Genomic DNA, 19039 nt, shown 5'->3' on the forward strand with positions numbered 1-19039 from the left:
TCTGGAAGCAACTTAGAAAGCAGAGGATAGATACATCCCAAAGAGGAAGAAGTATTCTAAGGGACGATGACATGACCATGGCTAACAAGAGAAGTCACAGCCAATAAAAAAACCAAAGAGAGGACATATAATAGAGCAAAAATTTGAGGAAGTTAGAGGATTGGGAAGCTTTTAAAATCCAACAGAAGGCAACTAAAAAGTCATTAAGAAGGTAAAGAAGGAACACATAAAGTAAGCTAGCCAATAATATTAAACAGGATACTTGAAGTTTCTTCAGATACATAAAGTGTAAAAGGGAGGCGAGAGTGGTTATCAGACCACTGGAAAATGATACCGGAGAGGTAGCAATAGGGGACAACGAAATAGCAGATGAACTGAATTAGTATTGTGCATCAGTCTTCACTGTGGAAGACACTAGCAGTATGGTGGAAGTTCCAGGTGCCGGGGGCATTGATGTGTGTGAAGTTAGCACAACTAGAGTGAAGTCTTGGGAAATTGAGATAAATCACCTGGACCAGACGGTGTAAACCCCAGAGTTTTGAAAGAGGTGGCTGAAGAGATTGTGAAGGCATTAGTAATGATCTTTCAGGAATCACTAGATTCTGGAATAGTTCCATAATAAACCAGGCCAGGTCATTTCATTCCAAATACTTGGCTTATTGCTCATTGCAGAATGTCTCTCTGGTGCTTTCTGAAACCTCCCCGCTGCCTTTCCTATTTCCCAACCACGATTGTCCTGTCTCTGACGCCTTCCTTCTCTCAGTCAACAATAAAGACCATATCAGAATCAGGTTCGTCTTCCCTCACAGGTCATGAATTGTGTTTTTTTTGTGGTAGCAGTACAGTGCAAAACGAGAGGTAGTAATGGGGGACAAGGGAATGGCAGATGAACTGAATAAGTATTTTGCTTTAGTCTTCACTGTAGAAGACACTAGCAGCATGGTGGAATTTTTCAGGTGTCATGGGGCATGAAGTGTGTGACATTACCATTTCTAGAGAGTACGTTCTTGGGAAACTGAAAGATCTGAAGGTAGATAAATCACCTGGACCGGATGGTGTACACTCCAGGATTCTGAAAAAGATGGCTGAAGAAATTGTGGAGGCATTAGTAATGATCTTTCAAGAATCACTAGATTATGGAATGGTTCTAGAAGACTGGAAAATTGCAAATGTCATTCCACTCTTCAAGAAGGGAGAGAGACAGAGAAGGGAAACTATAGGCCTGTTAACCTGACCTCAGTGATTGGGAAGTTATCGGAGACAATGGTTAAGGGTGTAGTTTTGTGGCACTTGGAGGCACATGATAAAATTGGCTGTAGTCAGCATAGTTTCTCCAAGGATAAAATCTTGGCTGACAAATCTGTTGAAATTCTTTGACAAAATAACGAGCAGAATAGTCAAAGTTGATCTTGTGTACTTTGACAAGGTGCCACACATAAGGCTGTTTAACAAGCTATGAGCCCATGGTATTCCAGGAAAGATTCTAGCATAGATAAAACAGTGGCTGATTGGCAGGAGGCAAAGAGTGGAGCCTTTTCTGACTGGCTGCCAGTGACTAGTGGTGTTGCAACTGTTTTTTTAACGTCATGTCAATGATTTAGATGATGAAATTGATGGCTTTGTTGTAAAGTTTGAAGACAATATGAAGATAGGTGGAGGGACAAGTAGTTTTGAGGAAGTAGAGAGGCGATAGAAGGACTTAGACAGATTAAGAGAATGGACAAAGAAATGGTAGTTGGAATACAGTGTCTGGAAGTGTATGGCACTTGGCAGAAGAAATGTAAGGGCTGACTATTTTCTGAATGGAGGGAAAATACAAAAACTGAGGTGCAAAGGGACTTGGGAGTCCTTGGGCAGGATTCCCTAAAGGTTAATTTGCAAGATGAGTCTGTAGTGAGGAAGACAAATGGAACGCTAACATTCATTTCAAGAGGACTGGGATATAAAAACAAGTTTGTAAAGCACTGTTGAAGCCTCAGTTAAAGTTGTGAGCAGTTTTGGGACCCTTATCTTCAAAAGGATGTGGAGAATTTACAATTTTTGGTTTGTCTTATGAAGAGCATTTAATGGCTCTGGACCTGTATTCACTAGAATTCAGAAGAATGAGGGGTGACCTCATTGAAGCCAATCAAATGGTGAAAGGCCTTGATAGAGTGGATATGGAGAGGCTGTTCCCTATAGTGGGAGAGTCTAAGACCAGAGGACACAGCCTCAAAATAGAGGGGTGTCCTTTTAGAACAAAGATGAGGAGGAATATCTTTAGCCGGAGAGTGGTGAATCTGTCGAATCCTTTGCCACAGGCAGCTGTGGAGGCCAAGTCTTTATGTATATTTAAGGCAGAGGTTGATAGATTCTAGATTGGTCAGGGCATGAAGGAATATGGAGAGAAGGCAGGAGATTGGGGCTGAGAGGAAAATTGGACCAGCCATGATGATATGCTCACAGGAACATTAGAAATTCAACCGTGACTGTGTGGGTTTCCTCCGGTGCTCCAGTTTCCTCCCGCAGTCCAAAGATGTACCAGTTGGTAGGTTATTTGGTCATTGTAAATTGTCTTGTGATTCAGCTAGGATTAGATCAGGGATTACTGGGCGGTGTGGCTCAAAAGGCCGGAATGGCCTGTTCCACACTGTATCTCAATAAATAAAATTGAAAAAGAAAGAAACTGCAAACTCTGAACCTGGAAACTCCACATGGGCAGCACCCAAGATAGGGATTGAACTAGCATCTGAGGTGCTGTGGAGCAGATGCTCTCCTGGATGGACCCATTACCCCAGGAACAAATGGCAAATGTTGCAAATCCTCCCACATCTCAGCTCCTGCAGCTTTGGACATGGTGATCATACTGCTGTAAATGCAAATTCATTATATTAGCATTCTGTCGTCAGGCCCCAAGATAATACAAATCGTGTTTGTTTTTCCAGGAAGAGATGGGTGGGTCAGGTTAGAAGACAAGAGAACAGGAAGGAAGCAGTGAATTTTCTGTTCAAGGAAACTGTTCACTGTATGAGCTCTGGCAACAGTCAATGGCAAACAGTCCAGAACTCTGAAAGTGATTTTACTGAGGTTGCAAGATCTTTCATGGTAAATATCTGCCCGCAGTAACTCCGTCCCCTTAATTCAATGATTGAAGTGAGTCTGAGGTCCTGAGTTCATCAAGATATCATAAAGAAAATAAATCTTTCTTCTTGGACTATAGGTTGGCCAAAAGCATTGAATTCTATTTTCATACAGAAATGAGATCTTTGGCCCATCTTGTCCATGCCAAGCCATTTAAACAGCCTAGTCCCATCGACCTGCTCTCGGACCATAGCCATCCATGTACCTATCCAAACTTCTGCTGTGTTTGAACATCACTGAGTGCCACAGGATCTCCTGCACCTGAGTGGTCAATGTAAATTGTCCTGTCATTAGGCTAGAGGTTAGATCGGTGGGTTGCTGTGCGTTGTGGCTCAGTGGGCCCAAAGAGTCTGTTTGGCACTGTTTCTCTAAATTAAATAAAGTAATGGGAGGGGATCATGGCAAGGTTTAGCAGGGACATTGCACAGGATTGGAAAGAGCTGCAGAGGATTGTAAACTCAACCATCTCCACCATGGGCACTGGCCTCCCTACCATCGAGGACATCTTCAAAAGGTGATGCCTCAAAAAGGTAGCATTCATCATTAGGGATCCCCATCACTCTCCTCTCATTACTACCATCAGGGCCCCAAAGAAACATACTCAATATTTTTGGAAACAACAGGAATTCTGCAGATGCTGGAAATTCAAGCAACACACATAAAAGTTGCTGGTGAACGCAGCAGGCCAGGCAGCATCTCTAGGAAGAGGTGCAGTCGACGTTTCAGGCCGAGACCCTTCGTCAGGACTAACTGAAGGAAGAGTGAGTAAGGGATTTGAAAGTGGGAGGGGGAGGGGGAGATCCAAAATGATTGGAGAAGACAGGAGGGGGAGGGATAGAGCCAAGAGCTGGACAGGTGATAGGCAAAAGGCACACGAGAGGATCATGGGACAGGAGGTCTGGGAAGAAAGACGGGGGGGGGGAATCAGAGGATGGGCAAGGGGTATATTCAGAGGGACAGAGGGAGAAAAAGGAGAGTGAGAGAAAGAATGTGTGTATAAAAATAAGCAACAGATGGGGTACGAGGGGGAGGTGGGGCATTAGCGGAAGTTAGAGAAGTCGATGTTCATGCCATCAGGTTGGAGGCTACCCAGACGGAATATAAGGTGTTGTTCCTCCAACCTGAGTGTGGCTTCATCTTTACAGTAGAGGAGGCCGTGAACAGACATGTCAGAATGGGAATGGGATGTGGAATTAAAACGTGTGGCCACTGGGAGATCCTGCTTTCTCTGGCGGACAGAGCGTAGGTGTTCAGCAAAGTGGTCCGCAAAACAAAAGAGCTGATTATTGACTACAGGGGAAAGAAACCAGGGTCCATGAGCCAGTTCTCATTCGAGGCTTGGAGGTGGAGCAGGTCAGTAACTTTGAATTGTTTGGTGTCATATCAGAGGATCTCTCCCAAGATCAGTATGTGGGAGGGTGATCCCACGGAAATCATCCAGCCCAGACCTGGCTGAGTACTAAAGACCTGTGCCGTTCAACTTGCTGGTGTGTTCACTGAGATCTTTAACCTCTTGCTTCACCTGCTTCATGTGGTCTTCAATTATACCCGTGCCTGAATGACTATCATCCAGTAGCACTTATATCCACTGTGATGAAGTGTTTTGAGAGGTCGTTGATGAAGCACATCAACTCCTGCCTGAGGAGCGACTTGGATTTGCTCCAGTTCGCCTACCGACACAATAGGTCAACAGCACATACCATTTCATTAGCCTCTTCACTCAACCCTGGAACCTTGGATCCAGAACTGGCTTGCCCACGGAAGGCAAAGAGTCGTTGTAGACGGGTCATATTCTGCATGGAGGTCGGTCACTAGTGGTGTGCCTCAGGGATCTGTTCTAGGACCTCTACTCTTTGTGATTTTTATAAATGACCTGGATGAAGAAGTGGAGGGATGGGTTGGTAAGTTTGCTGATGACACAAAGGTTGGGGGTGTTGTGGGTAGTTTGGAGGGCTGTCAGAGGTTACAGCGGGACATTGATAGGACGCAAAACTGGCTGAGAAGTGGCAGATGGAGTTCAACCCAGATAAGTGTGAGGTGGTTCATTCTGGTAGGTCAAGTATGATGGCAGAATATAGTATTAATGGTAAGATTCTTGGCAGTGTGGAGGATCAGAGGGATCTTGGGGTCTGACTCCATAGGACACTCAAAGCTGCTATGCAGGTTGACTCTGTGATTAAGAAAGCATACAGTGCATTAGCCTTCATCAATCATGGGATTGAGTTTAGGAGACAGGTCAGACCCCACTTGGAGTACTGTGCTCAGTTCAGGTCGCCTCACTATAGGAATGATGTGGAAACCATAGAAAGGGGGCAGAGGAGATTTACAAAGATGTTGCCTGGATTGGGGAGCATGCGTTATGAGAATAGGTTGAGTGAACTCGGTCTTTTCTCCTTGGAGCGACGGAGGATGAGAGGTGACCTGATTTTTTTTTAGCGTGTCGCACCAGACAGTCAGCCATTCTTGTCTGGCACGTGGAGTCAGGATTGGTCTCCTCTCGGATTAACCGGGTCACGATATGAGCGTTCCTGATTCGACCCTTATTTTTCACGAGGCCGAGTGGCTAGCTCGACGCTCAACCCGGCAAGGATGGAAAGCGTGCTCGGGGGGGCGGCCCGACTTGGATTCGAACTCGAGAGCCTTCGTTCCAGAGTCCGGCGCTGATGCCACTGCGCCACCAGCCGGCTAGGTGACCTGATAGAGGTGTATAAGGTGATGAGAGGCATTGATCGTGTGGATAGTCAGAGGCTTTTCCCCAGGGCTGAAATGGCTAGCACGAGAGGGCACAGTTTAAAGGTACTTGGAAGTAGGCACAAAGGAGATGTCAGGGTAAGTTTTTAATGCAGAGAGTGGTGAGTGCATGGAATGGGCTGATGGCGATAGCGGTGGAGGCGGGTATGATAGGGTCTTTTAAGAGACTCCTGGACAGTATATAGAGCTCAGAAAAATAGAGGGCCATGGGTAACCCTAGGTAATTTCTAAGGTCGGGACATGTTCAGTACAGCTTTGTGGGCTGAAGGGCATGTATTGTGCTGTAGGTTTTCTATGTTCTCTGTTTCTATCTGGACAATGAAGATACAATCATCAGGATGCTGTTAACTGACTACAGCGCTGCACTCAATACTATCATCCTGTCAAAACCAATCAAAACCTAGGCCTCAATACCTCCTTGTGTAATTGGATCACCAATTTCCTCACTTGTAGACCTCTGTTAGTTTGGATCAGCAACATCTCCTCCACAATCACCATCAGCACAGATACACCAAAAGGCTGTGTACTTACTCCCACCAGCCCCCCACCCCTGTTACGACTGTGAGGCTAAACACAGCTGTAATCCCATATTTAAGTTTGATGATGACACCACTGTCATTGGCTGAATCAGGATGAAAATCTGGCTGAATGGGGCCACAAAAACAACCTCTCACTCAATGTCAACAAGACCAAAGAGCTGATTATTGACTCCAAGAGGAGGAGTTCAGAGGTCCATGAGCCAGTCTTCACCAGGGGATCAGAGGTGGAGAGGGCCAGCAACTTTAAATTCCTTGCTGTTATCATTTTAGAGGACCCATCCTGGGTCCAGCTTGTACAGGAGTGTCTCTACTTCCTTCGAAGTTTGTGAAGATTCGGCATAACATCTAAAACTTTGACAAACTTCTATAGGTGTCAATGACTGGTTGCGTCATGGTCTGGTTTAGAAACACCAATGCCCTTGAACAAAGAAGCCTACAAAAGGTAGTGAATACTGCACCGTCCATCATGTATAAAGTTCTCCCCACCATTGAGCACATTTACAACGAGCGCAGTCACAGGAAAGCAGCATCCATTATCAAGGACCCTCATCACCCAGGCCGTGTTCTCTTCTCAGTGCTGCCATCAGGAAGAAAGTACAGAAGCCTCAGGACTCGCACCACCAGGTTCAGGAACAGTTATTACCTCTCAACCATCAGGGTCTTGAACAAAAGGGGTTAACTTCACTGAACATCACTCACCCCAACAGTGAACTGTTCCCACAACCTGTAGACTCTCAAGGACTCTTGATCTCGTTCTCGATATTGCCCAGGAACAGAAGGATCTACAGAACATGGTGGATGGAGCCCAGATCATCGCGGGCAAAGCCCACCCCCATCATTGTGTACGCCACACGGAGCACTGCCACAAGTAGGCAGCACCAGTCATCAAGGACCCACACCATCCAGGCCATGCTCTCTTCACTACTGTCATTGGGCAAGAGGTACAGGAGCCTTATGTCCCACACCACCAGGTTCAGGAACATTTATTACCCCTCAACCACCTTGCTCCTGAACTGGCGTGGATAACTTCACTCACCACAACTGTACAGCCCAGAGACCCACTTTCAAGGGACTCTTTACAACTTATATTCTCAGTGCATTTTCATGTCCGCAGTTTGTCTTCATTTGCAAATTGACTGATTGTCTGTGATTGTTTCTGCTTGTTTTATCATAGATTTATTCGTATTTCTTTATTTTTCCTGCAACCACCCCTGCAAGAAGATAAATCTCAAAGTAGTTACTCTTCCAAAATAAATTTACTTTAAATTTTGAACTTTGTTTTAGACATCCTGAACTCAGAAAGGATGCTAGAGAAATAGTAGTCTTCTAAATTTCAGAGGAGAATCTCAACTTCTGCTTTATGCTATCACATGCACAGCAGCCATTTTTTCCTGATTTGATATATACTTTTAATTGTGTATTTAAATTTTTGTTTGACTTAGAAGATGCCGGGGCGGAACGGTAGTGTAGCAGTTAGCGTATCGCTCTAACAGTGCCAGCTGTGAAATCAGGGCTCAATTCGCATCGCTGGCTGTAAGGAGTTTGTACGTTCTTCCTGTGAACGCATAAGGCTTACTCCGGGTTCTCCAGTTTTCTCCTACTTTCTGAAGGTGTATGTGTTAGTAAGTTGCGGGCATGCTATGTTGGTGCCTGAAGCATGGCGACACTCGCGGGCTGCCCCTCACAATCCTCGCAGATTTGATTGGATGTAAACGACATATTTTACTGTATGTTACAGTGTACGTGTGACAAATAAAGCTAATCTTCCCTTTCAGTCTTCTTATAGAAACATAGAAAACCTACAGCACAATACAGGCCCTTCGGCCCACAAGGTTGTGTTGAACATGTCCCTACCTTAGAAATTACTAGGCTTACCTATAGCCCTCTATTTTTCTAAGCTCCATGTACATATCCAAAAGTCTCTTAAAAGACCCTATCGCATCCGCCTCCACCACCGTTGCCGGCAGCCCTTTCCACACACTCACCACTCTCTAAGTAAAAAACTTACCCCTGACATCTCCTCTGTACCTACTCCCCAGCACCTTAAACCTATGTCCTCTTGTGGCAGCCATTTCAGCCCTGGGAAAAAGCCTCTGACTATCCACATGATCAATGCCTCTCATCTTATTCAAGTTAATTTGATTTTACAGAGCACTTTGGTGCTCAGTTGGCTACAGTCCATGATCAGAGCTAAATCCATTGAAGTGATCCTTCTCAACTTGCACTTGCTCGCCAGTTTCCAGTGAAGCTTGAGTTCTGGCGCCAGCTCTTGAACTCCAGGCTCACATTTACCCCAAGAGAACTCAACAATTTTACTAACAAGCTTGCCAGGAACTCCCACAGCTTTAATTCTCACTCTGTGTCTATGAAAAGCACATTCCTGAAAGGCATGGGTGAAGAATTTAACCAGCTTTCACGTCTGCATGTAACACTCCTCTGACGGAAAACCACTTGATGTGAAATAGGACTTCACTGAATGCTTTTGCGTTTTTACAAGCTTGATAAACTCCTGAATTAATAGCAGGCATCCTGCCCTGTGTTTGACTTGGTAAATTTATTGAAGGATCTCCAATTTACACAGAATTTCACATAAGTTACAGCACAGAAAGTGGCCATTTTAATTTTATCTTACACTTGAAGCTCATCCAATGATATTTTATGCTGTCAGCACATACTTTTATTCCTTTCTCCTGGAAAGGCATAGTGAGCTTCTCCTTAAACCATCTGAACCATCTCATGTGATGACAAGTTCCACATTCTTTGTACATTCAGGCTAGTTGGTTTTTGCCCGAGTTCCTCATTTCATATACTGATTCATTTCTGAATCATATCCTTATGTCTCCTAAATTTTGGAACAGCTCATACGAACTACTTTTGTACTATCTATTTAACCATTTTTAAAATTATATACAGTGATATGCAAAAATCTTAGTCCCACATGTACAGTGCTGTTAAAAAAACTACGCCCCACCCAAAAGTATTCATGTTTTATTGTTTTACAACATTGAATCACAGTGGATTTAATTTGGCTTTTTCTGACACTGATCAACAGAAAAAGACTCTTTCGTGTTAAAGTGAAAACAGATCTCTACAAAGTGAGCTATATTAGTTACAAGTATAAAATAAAAACTAACTGATTGCATAAGTATTCACCCCCTTTAATATGACACACCAAATCATCACTGGTGCAGCCAATTGGTTTTAGAAGTCACATAATTAGTTAAATGGAGATCATCGTGTGTAATCAAGGTGTTTAAATTGATTGTAGTAAAAATATACCTGTTTCTGGAAGGTCCAGCTGCTGGTGAGTCAGTATCCTGGCAAAAACTACAGCATGAAGACAAAAGAACACTCCAAGCAACTCCATAAAAAAAGTTATTGAAAATCACAAGTCAGGAGATGGATGCAAGAAAATTTCCAAGTCACTGAATATCCCTTGCAGTACAGTTAAGTCAATCATCAAGAAATGGAAAGAATATGGCACAGCTGTAAATCTGCCTAGAGCAGACCGTCCTCAAAAACTGAGTGACTGTGCAAGAAGGAGACTAGTAAGGGAGGCCACCAAGAGACCTATTACAACTCTGGATGAGTTACAAGCTTCAATGGCTGAGATGGGAGAGATTGCGCATACACAACTACTGCCTGGGTGCTTCACCAGTCACAGCTTTATGGGAGAGTGGCAAAGAGGAAACCACTGTTGGAAAAAACTCACATGAAATCTCAGCTAGGGTTTATCAGAAGGTACGTGGGAGACTCTGAAGTCAGCTGGAAGAAGGTCCTATTGTCTGATGAAACCAAAATTGAGGGTAAAATGAATGCACCAAAATACAGGGAAATCCTGGAGGAAAATCTGATGCAGTCTGCAAGACAACTGCGATGTGGGAGAAGATTTGTTTTCCAGCAAGACAATGACCCCAAGCATAAAGCCAAAGCCACACAGGAATAGCTTTAAAAGCAACAAATTTAATGTCTTGGAGAGAACAAGTCAGAGTCCAGACCTCAATCCAATTGAGAATTTGTGCCCGGACTTGAAGAGGGCTGTTTGCTTATGATCCCCATGTGATCTGACAGAGCTTGATTGTAAAGAAGAATGGGGAAAAATTGCAGTGTCCAGATGTACAAAGCTGACAGAAACCTATCCACACAGACTCAAGGCTGTAATTGCTGCCAAAGGTGCATCTACTAAATACTGACTTGAAAGGGGTGAATACTTATGCAATCAATTATTTTGTGTTTAATAATTGTAATAAATTCTGACCAATTTATAGAAATTTGTTTTCACTTTGACAAAAACTATTCTTTTTCTGTTGATCAGTGTCAAAAAGCCAAATTAAGTCCATTGTAATTCAATGTTGTAAAACAACAAAACATAAAATCTTCCAAGAGGGGTGAATACCTTTTATAGGCACTGTATATAGCCAGGCCAAGTGGGTAAGGTGTTCGTCTAGTGATTTGAAGGTCGCTAGTTCGAGCCTTGGCTGAGGCACTTAACCACACATTGCTCTGCAACGACACCGGTGCCAAGCTGTATGGGTCCTAATGCCCTTCCCTTGGACAACATCAGTGCCGTGGAGAGGGGAGACTTGCAGCATGGGGAACTGCTGGTCTCCCATACAACCTTGCCCAGGCCTGCGCCCTGGAAACCTTCCAAGGTGCAAATCCATGGTCTCATGAGACTAACGGGTGCCTTAAATATAGCTAGGGTGCCTAAGACTTTTGCACAAAATTAGAGTAATTTTATGTATTGAACTATACTGCTCTTGTAAAAAAACCCACAAACTTCATGACATATGTGAGTGATGATAAACTTGATTCTATTATGGATTTCTGTCGTGGACTGCAAGTGAGTAGGGTCCGGGGAGAGGAGAGTGGAGGGAGTGGGGAGCACCCAAGAGACATTCTGTAATGACAAATAAACCAATGGTTTGGAATCAAATGACCTTACCTGGTGTCTCAGGGCTGGGTGTGTCTGCATCCACACCACCCCTTCCCCTGTCAATCCTTCTCTGACACCCGTCCCACACCCCCTTTTGTGGCGCTCCACCCTCGCCGTTCCCAACATCCTGTGTCCACCAAATTTACAGACTTGCTCTCTGCCCCTCGTTGATTAATACAGGACTGTGTATACTTCTTGTGGTAACTTGTAGCTTTATAAAATGTACTTTTACTGTACTGTTGTCACAAGACAACAAATTTTACAATATGTCAGTGTTGTTAAAAGTGAACCTGATTCTGATTCTGAAAACTTAGTTTCTTATAGTTAGGGAGTCCAAGGACAGAGGACACGGCTTCAGAATAGAGGGCGTCCTTTCAGAACAGTGATGAGGATGAATTTCTTTAGCCGGAGAGTGGTGAATCTGTGAAATTCATTGCCACAGACAGCTTTGGAGGCCAAGTCATTGGGTATATTTAAGACAGAGGCTGAAAGATTTTTGATTAGTCAGGCCATGAAGGGATACAGGGAGAAGGCAGGAGATTGGGGCTGAGAGGGAAAATGGATCAGCCATGATGAAATGGTGGAGCAGATCTGGTGGGCAAAATAGCCTATTTATACTCCTATATCTTATGGTCTTATAGACACATGGAAATAGAGATTTAGTAGAACTCGCCCATGTCCAGTGACCTTGGCCTGCCTGCCTGTGTTTGGTCCATAGTTCTCTAAACCTCTCCTCTTTATGTATTTATCTAGAGGGCTTTTAAATACTACTAATTTTCCTCCCTTAACTACTATTTCTGGAAGCTCTTTCCAAACACACATCGGTCTTTACATGAATAATTTACCCTGATGTCTCTTCTAAATCTCTCACTTCCAATCTTAAACCTATAGCTCGTATTTTTAGCATTCCTTGCCTGAAAAAAGACTATCATTTTTCACCCTGTTAATGTCTCTCATGATCTTGTAGACCTCTATTAGATCACTCCTCAATCTCTGTTATTCCAGGGAATAAAGTATTGGTCTACACAGTCTCTCCTTGTAACTCAGGACCCCAAGACTAGAAAACATGAATCAATGTACAAGTATTGGCAGAGTCCAAAAATTAAGAGGCATGAATATGTGATTCAAGAATGTGTAAACTAAGGAACTCTATCCACTATGAATGTACCCAAAATATGGAGCTTTTCTTCTATATTGAAAGTTCTATCGTTGTATTTTTCTATACTTCTACTGAATGTATAAATTTCACTATCGTTCTAGCAGTTTCCAAATTACTCTCACAATCTCTTGACACCACCTCCTCACCTGCATATTTTTCTTACTGTTTTCCAGTTTGGTCGCTGAGGAATGTTTTGTTTAGCTGTATAGATGTGTACAGTTGAATGACAATGAACTGAAACTTGAACTTGAAGTCCACTAACTCCCACAGCTATCTTGAACATCAATAGCCATTCCTGGTCCAACCGTATAGATAGCACAGCCACGAAAGCACACCAATGCCTCTACGTACTCAGGAGGCTAAAGAAATTCCATCCTTGCCAATCATCGTTAGAGGTCCATAGAAAGGATTCTGGCTGGATGCATCACAGCTTGGTGTGGCAACGGCTCTGCCCATGACTGAGAGAAACTGCTGAGAGCTGCGGACACAGCTGAGCACATCAGTGGAATCGGCCTCCCCCCGATGGACTGCCTATACTTCTTGCTGCCTAGGTAAAGCAGTCAGTATTATCAGACTCCATCCACCCCGGATATCCTCTCTTCTCCCCTCTCATCTCAGATAGAAAATACAAAAGCTTGAAAGCACATACCACTAGGCTTAAGGACAGCTTCTATTCCACTGTTATCAGACCTCTTGTATGGTATGATGGACTCTTGGCCTCACAATCTATCTCATTATGACCTTGCACAAACACAAGGAAATCTGCAGGTGCTGGAAATTCAAGCAACACACGCAAAATGCTGGTGGAATGCAGCAGGCCAGGTAGCATCTATAGGAAGAGGTACAGTCGACGTCCTGACGACGGTTCTCAGTCTGAAACATCAACTGTTTCACCACACTCTGGCTAAGGAATTTCCTCCTCATCTCTGTTCCAAAGGGATGTTACGATTTGATCTGTATGAACAGTATGCAACAGAAGTTTTTCATGGTGTCTTTGTACATGTGACAATAATATATCAATCTTGACTGAACTTCTTCCCATCATGCACCCTGCATTCTCACAGTTTCCACCTCCATTAGGCCTGCTCAGATCTCCTACAGGGATGATTGAAGATATAACTTTTTTTTACAGGGATAACTTTTTTTAAAAGTTAGATTAATCTTGGAGTAGGTCAAAAAGTTGGTACAACTTCATGGCCGACGAGCCTGTACTGCGCTGTATGTTACTACGGTAACCTGTCTCTTCCTCCACCATAACTGGGCTGGGTTGGCCCTATAGGGCGCCACGGTGGTGTAGCGGTTAGTGCAACGCTATTACAGCTTGGGGTGTCAGAGCTCGGAGTTCAATTCTGGCATCATCTGTAAGGAGTCTGTACATCCTCCCCGTGGAATGCGTAGGTTTTCTCTGGGTGCTCTGTTTCATCCTATGGTCCAAAGATGTACCGGTTAGTAGGTTAATCAGTCATTGTGAATTGTTCCGTGATTAGTCTAGGGTTAAACAGGGGGTTGCCGGGCAACACGGCTTGAAGGGCCGGAAGGGCCTATTCCGTGCTGTCTCAATCAATAAATACAGAACAGCATGTGCAGAGGCAGTTCAGTTAAAAAAGGCAGAAAAGGCCAGGGCAGAAAGAGAGCCCGTCCTCCCTTCCGCCAACAACCCTCCAGGTGCCAAGGAAGCTGTTTGCCTTGCTGAGTGCTTCTAGCATTTTCCGTTTTGCTTTGGATTTCCAGTGTTTGTCGTTTTTAAGCCTGACTGAAAAAATACAAGTCTTCATGTAGATAGAGGCTTATGTTGGGTATTTAATACTTCAGAAACATTTGCGTGGTGTGTATGAGGTGTCTAGGGAGGGGTAGCACCTCTGGTGGGGGGGCCTGCCGTGGCCTTTTCAGGGCAGCTCGTCCACCTTTAGTCCCCACCTGGCGCTCAGCTCTCACCTGTGGCTCCAAGTAGCTGTAGCACGCGCAGTGGCCACACCCCGGTAAAACGTCTCGGCAGACGGGCCAAACCAGGTGAGGGTAGCAGACGGGTCTTCGACCCTCGGTGAGGTAGGGGATCTGTCTGTCCCGGCGTGTGAAGTCTGGCCCTGGCAGATGGAGCGGAGGAGACCGATTAATGGTCCAATGGTCAGGAAGGCAGGCCAGCAGGCATTGGTGGAGCGCTAAGAGCACTACAAGGCACTTAGGCGTCCTGGTCATCCACTGCAAGAGGTGGTGATCTCTTTAAACTCACCCGGCAGTCGGCAAAGGCAAACCGCTGCTGTAATCTGCCGAATACATGATTTCCCAATACGTCAGAGTGGCGTGGAGGGAAATTGTCCGCCAACTGGAATTTCCAGATGCGACCTAAAGCAAGCAAGCAAACATTTGCTTAAAACAGTAAATACTATATATTGTTTGATTGTGCATTCTTGTTCGTTTGAATAATTCATTATGGGTTATATGTAAAAATACGCAAATTGCATATGTCATGATGCTACCATCTGATGTGCGCACGCCTCGCTAAAAGTAGAGAACAAACTAAGATTCGCGTCTCTTGGCTCTCTTGTTTTCCTTTTATTTAGTTTAATGCATTGGAGTTACAAAGCATAACAGTGGTGGCAAGGTATTTTTAAAATGAACCCTGTGGTGGTTCAGTGAAGTGCAGTGAGACGTTCAAATTAAAAAAAAAGTATAGAGAGATGTCTGAGTTAAAAAACAAGAGAACCAGTTGAATAAAAAAAACAGCACAGCATGGGCAGAGATAGTTCAGTTAAAAAAGGCAGAAAACAAGAATTCACGGGTTCTCAAACATAACTATCATAAAAAAGAGCAGAAATGGCTGTCTACATTAGGAAGAGTGATGTGTTTGATTACACAACAGGTAAATGGATTTTGTATACTGAATGGATTGAACAGTATTTTAAAGCAAATGAATTAAACAATGAGGAGAAATTACCAGATTTGATGAGTGCTTTGGATTTAAAGGCATACAGTCCACTTAGAAATGTAACTGCTCCAACCAAACCAGGCGAAGTGAGTTTTGCTGATACTGTAAAAGTAATGTAGGAACACTTAGACCCAAAGCTGTTGTTCATTGTAGAACACTTTAGATTTCATAAGCAGAATCGAAGGGAAGGAAATCCATTTCAGCATACATGGCTGTATTGAAAGAATTGTTTGAGCATTGTCAGTTCAATGATGGGCTTAATGAGATCATTTAGTCTGTAGTATCTTATAAGAAAAGATTCAAAAATGGCTCCGAATGGAATTATAACTTGCAGTTAAAAGAGCAGTTGAAATAGCTGTATTAATGGAAACAGTCAGAGACATAATTGAATGCTGTCAGGAATGAAAGTGAACATGAACAAAATTGTAATGTCAAAACAGAAACCGGCCTGGCCAAGCAAAATGTGTTACCGTGTGGCAGGGGTTTACATACACCAGACCAATGCAGGTTTAAAGGTGAAACTTGCACAAAATGCAACAAAGTAGAACACATACAAAGAGAATGTTGGACAGACAAAAACTAATACTGTACAGGAAAGAGAAAAAGCTCAAAAGTCAGGTTGCGGTTTCAAAAAGAGGTCTGATCTGCATGCTGTTATAAAAAGTCTGATAATGACGAGAATTACACAGGACTCGGTAGCCTTGAGGTTTACAAAGTGAAAGCTAACAATAGACTAGTAATATGCCTTACGCCAGAAGTGAATGGCAAATTAATGAAAATGGAATTGGACACTGGGTCAGCTGTTTCAGTCATTCCACAAAATGAGTTTGAATGGCATTTCAAAGATATTAAACTGAAGCCTGCAGATAACCAACTAAGAACTTATACTGGAGAAAAGATAACTCTCATGGGAACAACATTCACAACAGTGAAATACAAAACTAACAAGCCACATTGGGCTTGTATGTGGTAAAAACAAGATGGCCAGCGTTGTGGTGGCATGTGAGGCATGAGGCTGAGACAACTACAACTTGATTGGAGATCCAGTCCACTATTTGCATGCCTGTATAGATATCAACTGAAAGTGAATTGAGGAAGGTACTGGATGATGCCACAACTATCTCTATGTTGTACATCGAGAACTGTTGCCCAACAGAGTACTAACAGGTGAGGGTGCCAACCTCTGTGGTGTTGGTTGGAAAGCATGGACCAAAAAAGGACCATGCTACTCGGAGGAGTTATGAAAGTGATCCAACTACAACAGTTTTTGAAGGCAACATATCTGAGAAAGCTCCCAATATGTTAATCAGGTGGTTACTTGCAAAATGTGGCTTGGTTTTAGGATGGAAAAGAATTCAAGGAGCTTCAGGAAAGTTGCAAACATTTGGCTTTTGTGAGTATAAAGAACCAGAATCTACTCTGCGTGAACTAAGGTTAGTGCATGAACTTCAAGTTGGAGACTAAAAGCTGCTTGTAAAAGTATGTAATACCCTGTTTAAGATTTTTACTATTAATCCTGTAGGGTATTTTATTTAGTAGCTTTCTGTAGAAGCAGTGTGTCTTGCTGATAGAATGTTTGGGTTTTGGGTCAAGATAAGAGGCTGTGACGTTCAGCTTAAGAATGTTGTGTCAACCAATCAGGATGGTGGAAATGGGATAAGGTTCTAGAGAAAGCTGGATGGGGGGAGATTTGTGATTGACACTGGTGGAGTTCGTGTTCTTTTTGGTGGGAGATGGGGAATGGAGAAGATCAGGAGAAACGGCCGTAGGATTCGATCTCACGGGAAGATGCAATTGGAAGAAGTGCTTCGTGAGTCAAAGGACCCCAAGGTGGGAGGTTCTACCAGTGATTGGTGATGAAAATTCAGCGCGTGAGTTAAAGATGACTCCAAATGAGCTCCAACTTTATTTTTCTCCTTTTCTTTTCCTTACTAACTGTTCGATAAAGCTGAAATTTGTAAATAGGCTTTCTATATAATTTTATGGGTGTATGATCTGTTATTTTGTGCCGACCGATTATTGTGTATGGGCAGTATTTACACAGCATTAGCCCAAATCAAGGTTTCTTTAATCGGAACATCACGATGTTCCTGTTTGGCTGAATCCCAAATCACATTGACCCTAGATGTATATTGTTTATGAAAGGTGGCCCTCCCTCCGTTGAGTCCAGTGGCTGTTTAGCGGGGCCGGCAATGAGCCAAGTTTCCATACAAGCCTGGTGGGAGAGGGTCTTCAAGTAGATGCGAAGACCAAAGTCCAGCTCGATGAATGGAAGGCCGAAAAAAAAGGAGTCAATTGAGATACAACAACAGAGGATTCGTCAGATGATGTTGTGAATGAGGAAAACAGGAGAGATCAGTTCGTTAAGGGAACAATAGAAGGATTAATAAGAGAATACTCCAGTGAACAAAGATGAAGATGTCTGAACTAGAAGAAGGAAAAGGGGAAGAAAGGAGTCCAGAGCCATCAGAACCACTTCTTGCAGTCTTGGAGTCAACTCCTACAACCACTACGGAGGAGGTGCCAGAACTGGAGATCTTTTCACAGCCACAAGTTTCACCTGCCAAGCACAGTTACCCCCTTGTCAGGAAGGACGTAATCCCACAAGAGTAAGAAAGCCTCCACAGCAATTAAATCTTTGGGACTGAATGGGATAATTTAAAAATTTACTATGCTGTGGATGTCAATATAGTTGTATTATGTAGTATACTGTACATATAGTATATGTATACAAGTTGAGATGTATTCTATATTGAGTTGGAGCTTATAGCTAAGTCACTGGTTTTTGAACACAAACACGCGCAACTGACGCTATTTAAAACCTGCTTGCTCTAAGCGTGATATAGTGTCTAGTGGCCACACAAGTGCACGTGTCTGATACTAGTTAGAAAAAGTTCACCAACAGTCTCCTGTCCCAATTAAGTGGCATAGTGTCCCAAATGAATGGGAATCCCAACTATTTTCTCGATTGGTTTTTGTTCCGTAAGAATTGTGCCAAATAAGCGGCTGTCCCAATGAATCGGAAACCAATGTATTTATTAATGTATATTTTTTTTCATAAATTCAGTTGTATTTCTTTATTTTCCTGTCATTGCCTGCATGAAAAGGAATCTCAAGGTAGTATATGGTGACATACATTCAGTGGCCATTTTATTAGGTACACTTGTACACCTGCTTATTAATACAAATATCTAATCAATCAATCATGTGACAGCAATTCAAGGCAAAAAACCCAGCAGGCAACTGCATAACTAATCTTGCTCTCTGGAGGAGGTAAGGTCTTGGCCCTTCAATGTAATAACTTCTTCTGCAGTACACAGAAACGTGGCCTGCAATGCAAATAAAGACATTTGTGAATTACCACGAGATATTTCCATGTCATTAACAAACAACACCAATTCCAGGTATTTTTCATTCCCTTACCCATGATCTGATGTATTGAGGTAATTCTTTTGCATGGTTGTAAATTAACGTCCTCTCCCGAAGGCTCAGTGAGGGTGTTCTGTGCTCTGGAAAGGCTTTACTTTGCAGTACCTTCATAGATGCTGCATGAACTGTTGAATTGATCCAGCGTTTTTTTTTGCTCTACATTCTAAAATTAACTGTCA

At 43.2% G+C, this 19039-nt stretch overlaps 1 protein-coding gene across 9 annotated transcripts in view; it reads right to left on the bottom strand.

The window, feature by feature from the left end:
- hemk1 (HemK methyltransferase family member 1) overlaps nucleotides 1-19039 on the bottom strand; it is a 201545-nt gene that overhangs the window by 11597 nt on the left and 170909 nt on the right. For 5 of the 9 annotated variants that reach the window (XR_011889354.1, XR_011889355.1, XR_011889357.1 and 2 more), the window contains one exon: nucleotides 14441-14848. The exons of 2 other annotated variants lie outside the window; for them this stretch is intronic. Coding sequence is in view for 1 of the 7 variants with exons in the window: in XM_072280294.1 (XP_072136395.1) it covers nucleotides 18721-18760 (40 nt within the window). In the remaining 6 variants the exon portion in view is untranslated. Of the gene's footprint in view, nucleotides 1-14440; nucleotides 14849-18306; nucleotides 18761-19039 lie in introns of those variants that run through there. 2 more of the 9 variants (XR_011889356.1, XM_072280294.1) reach the window with 2 other exon arrangements.

Source organism: Mobula birostris, chromosome 16 (assembly GCF_030028105.1).
Source record: "Mobula birostris isolate sMobBir1 chromosome 16, sMobBir1.hap1, whole genome shotgun sequence".
Classification (NCBI taxonomy): domain Eukaryota; kingdom Metazoa; phylum Chordata; class Chondrichthyes; order Myliobatiformes; family Myliobatidae; genus Mobula; species Mobula birostris.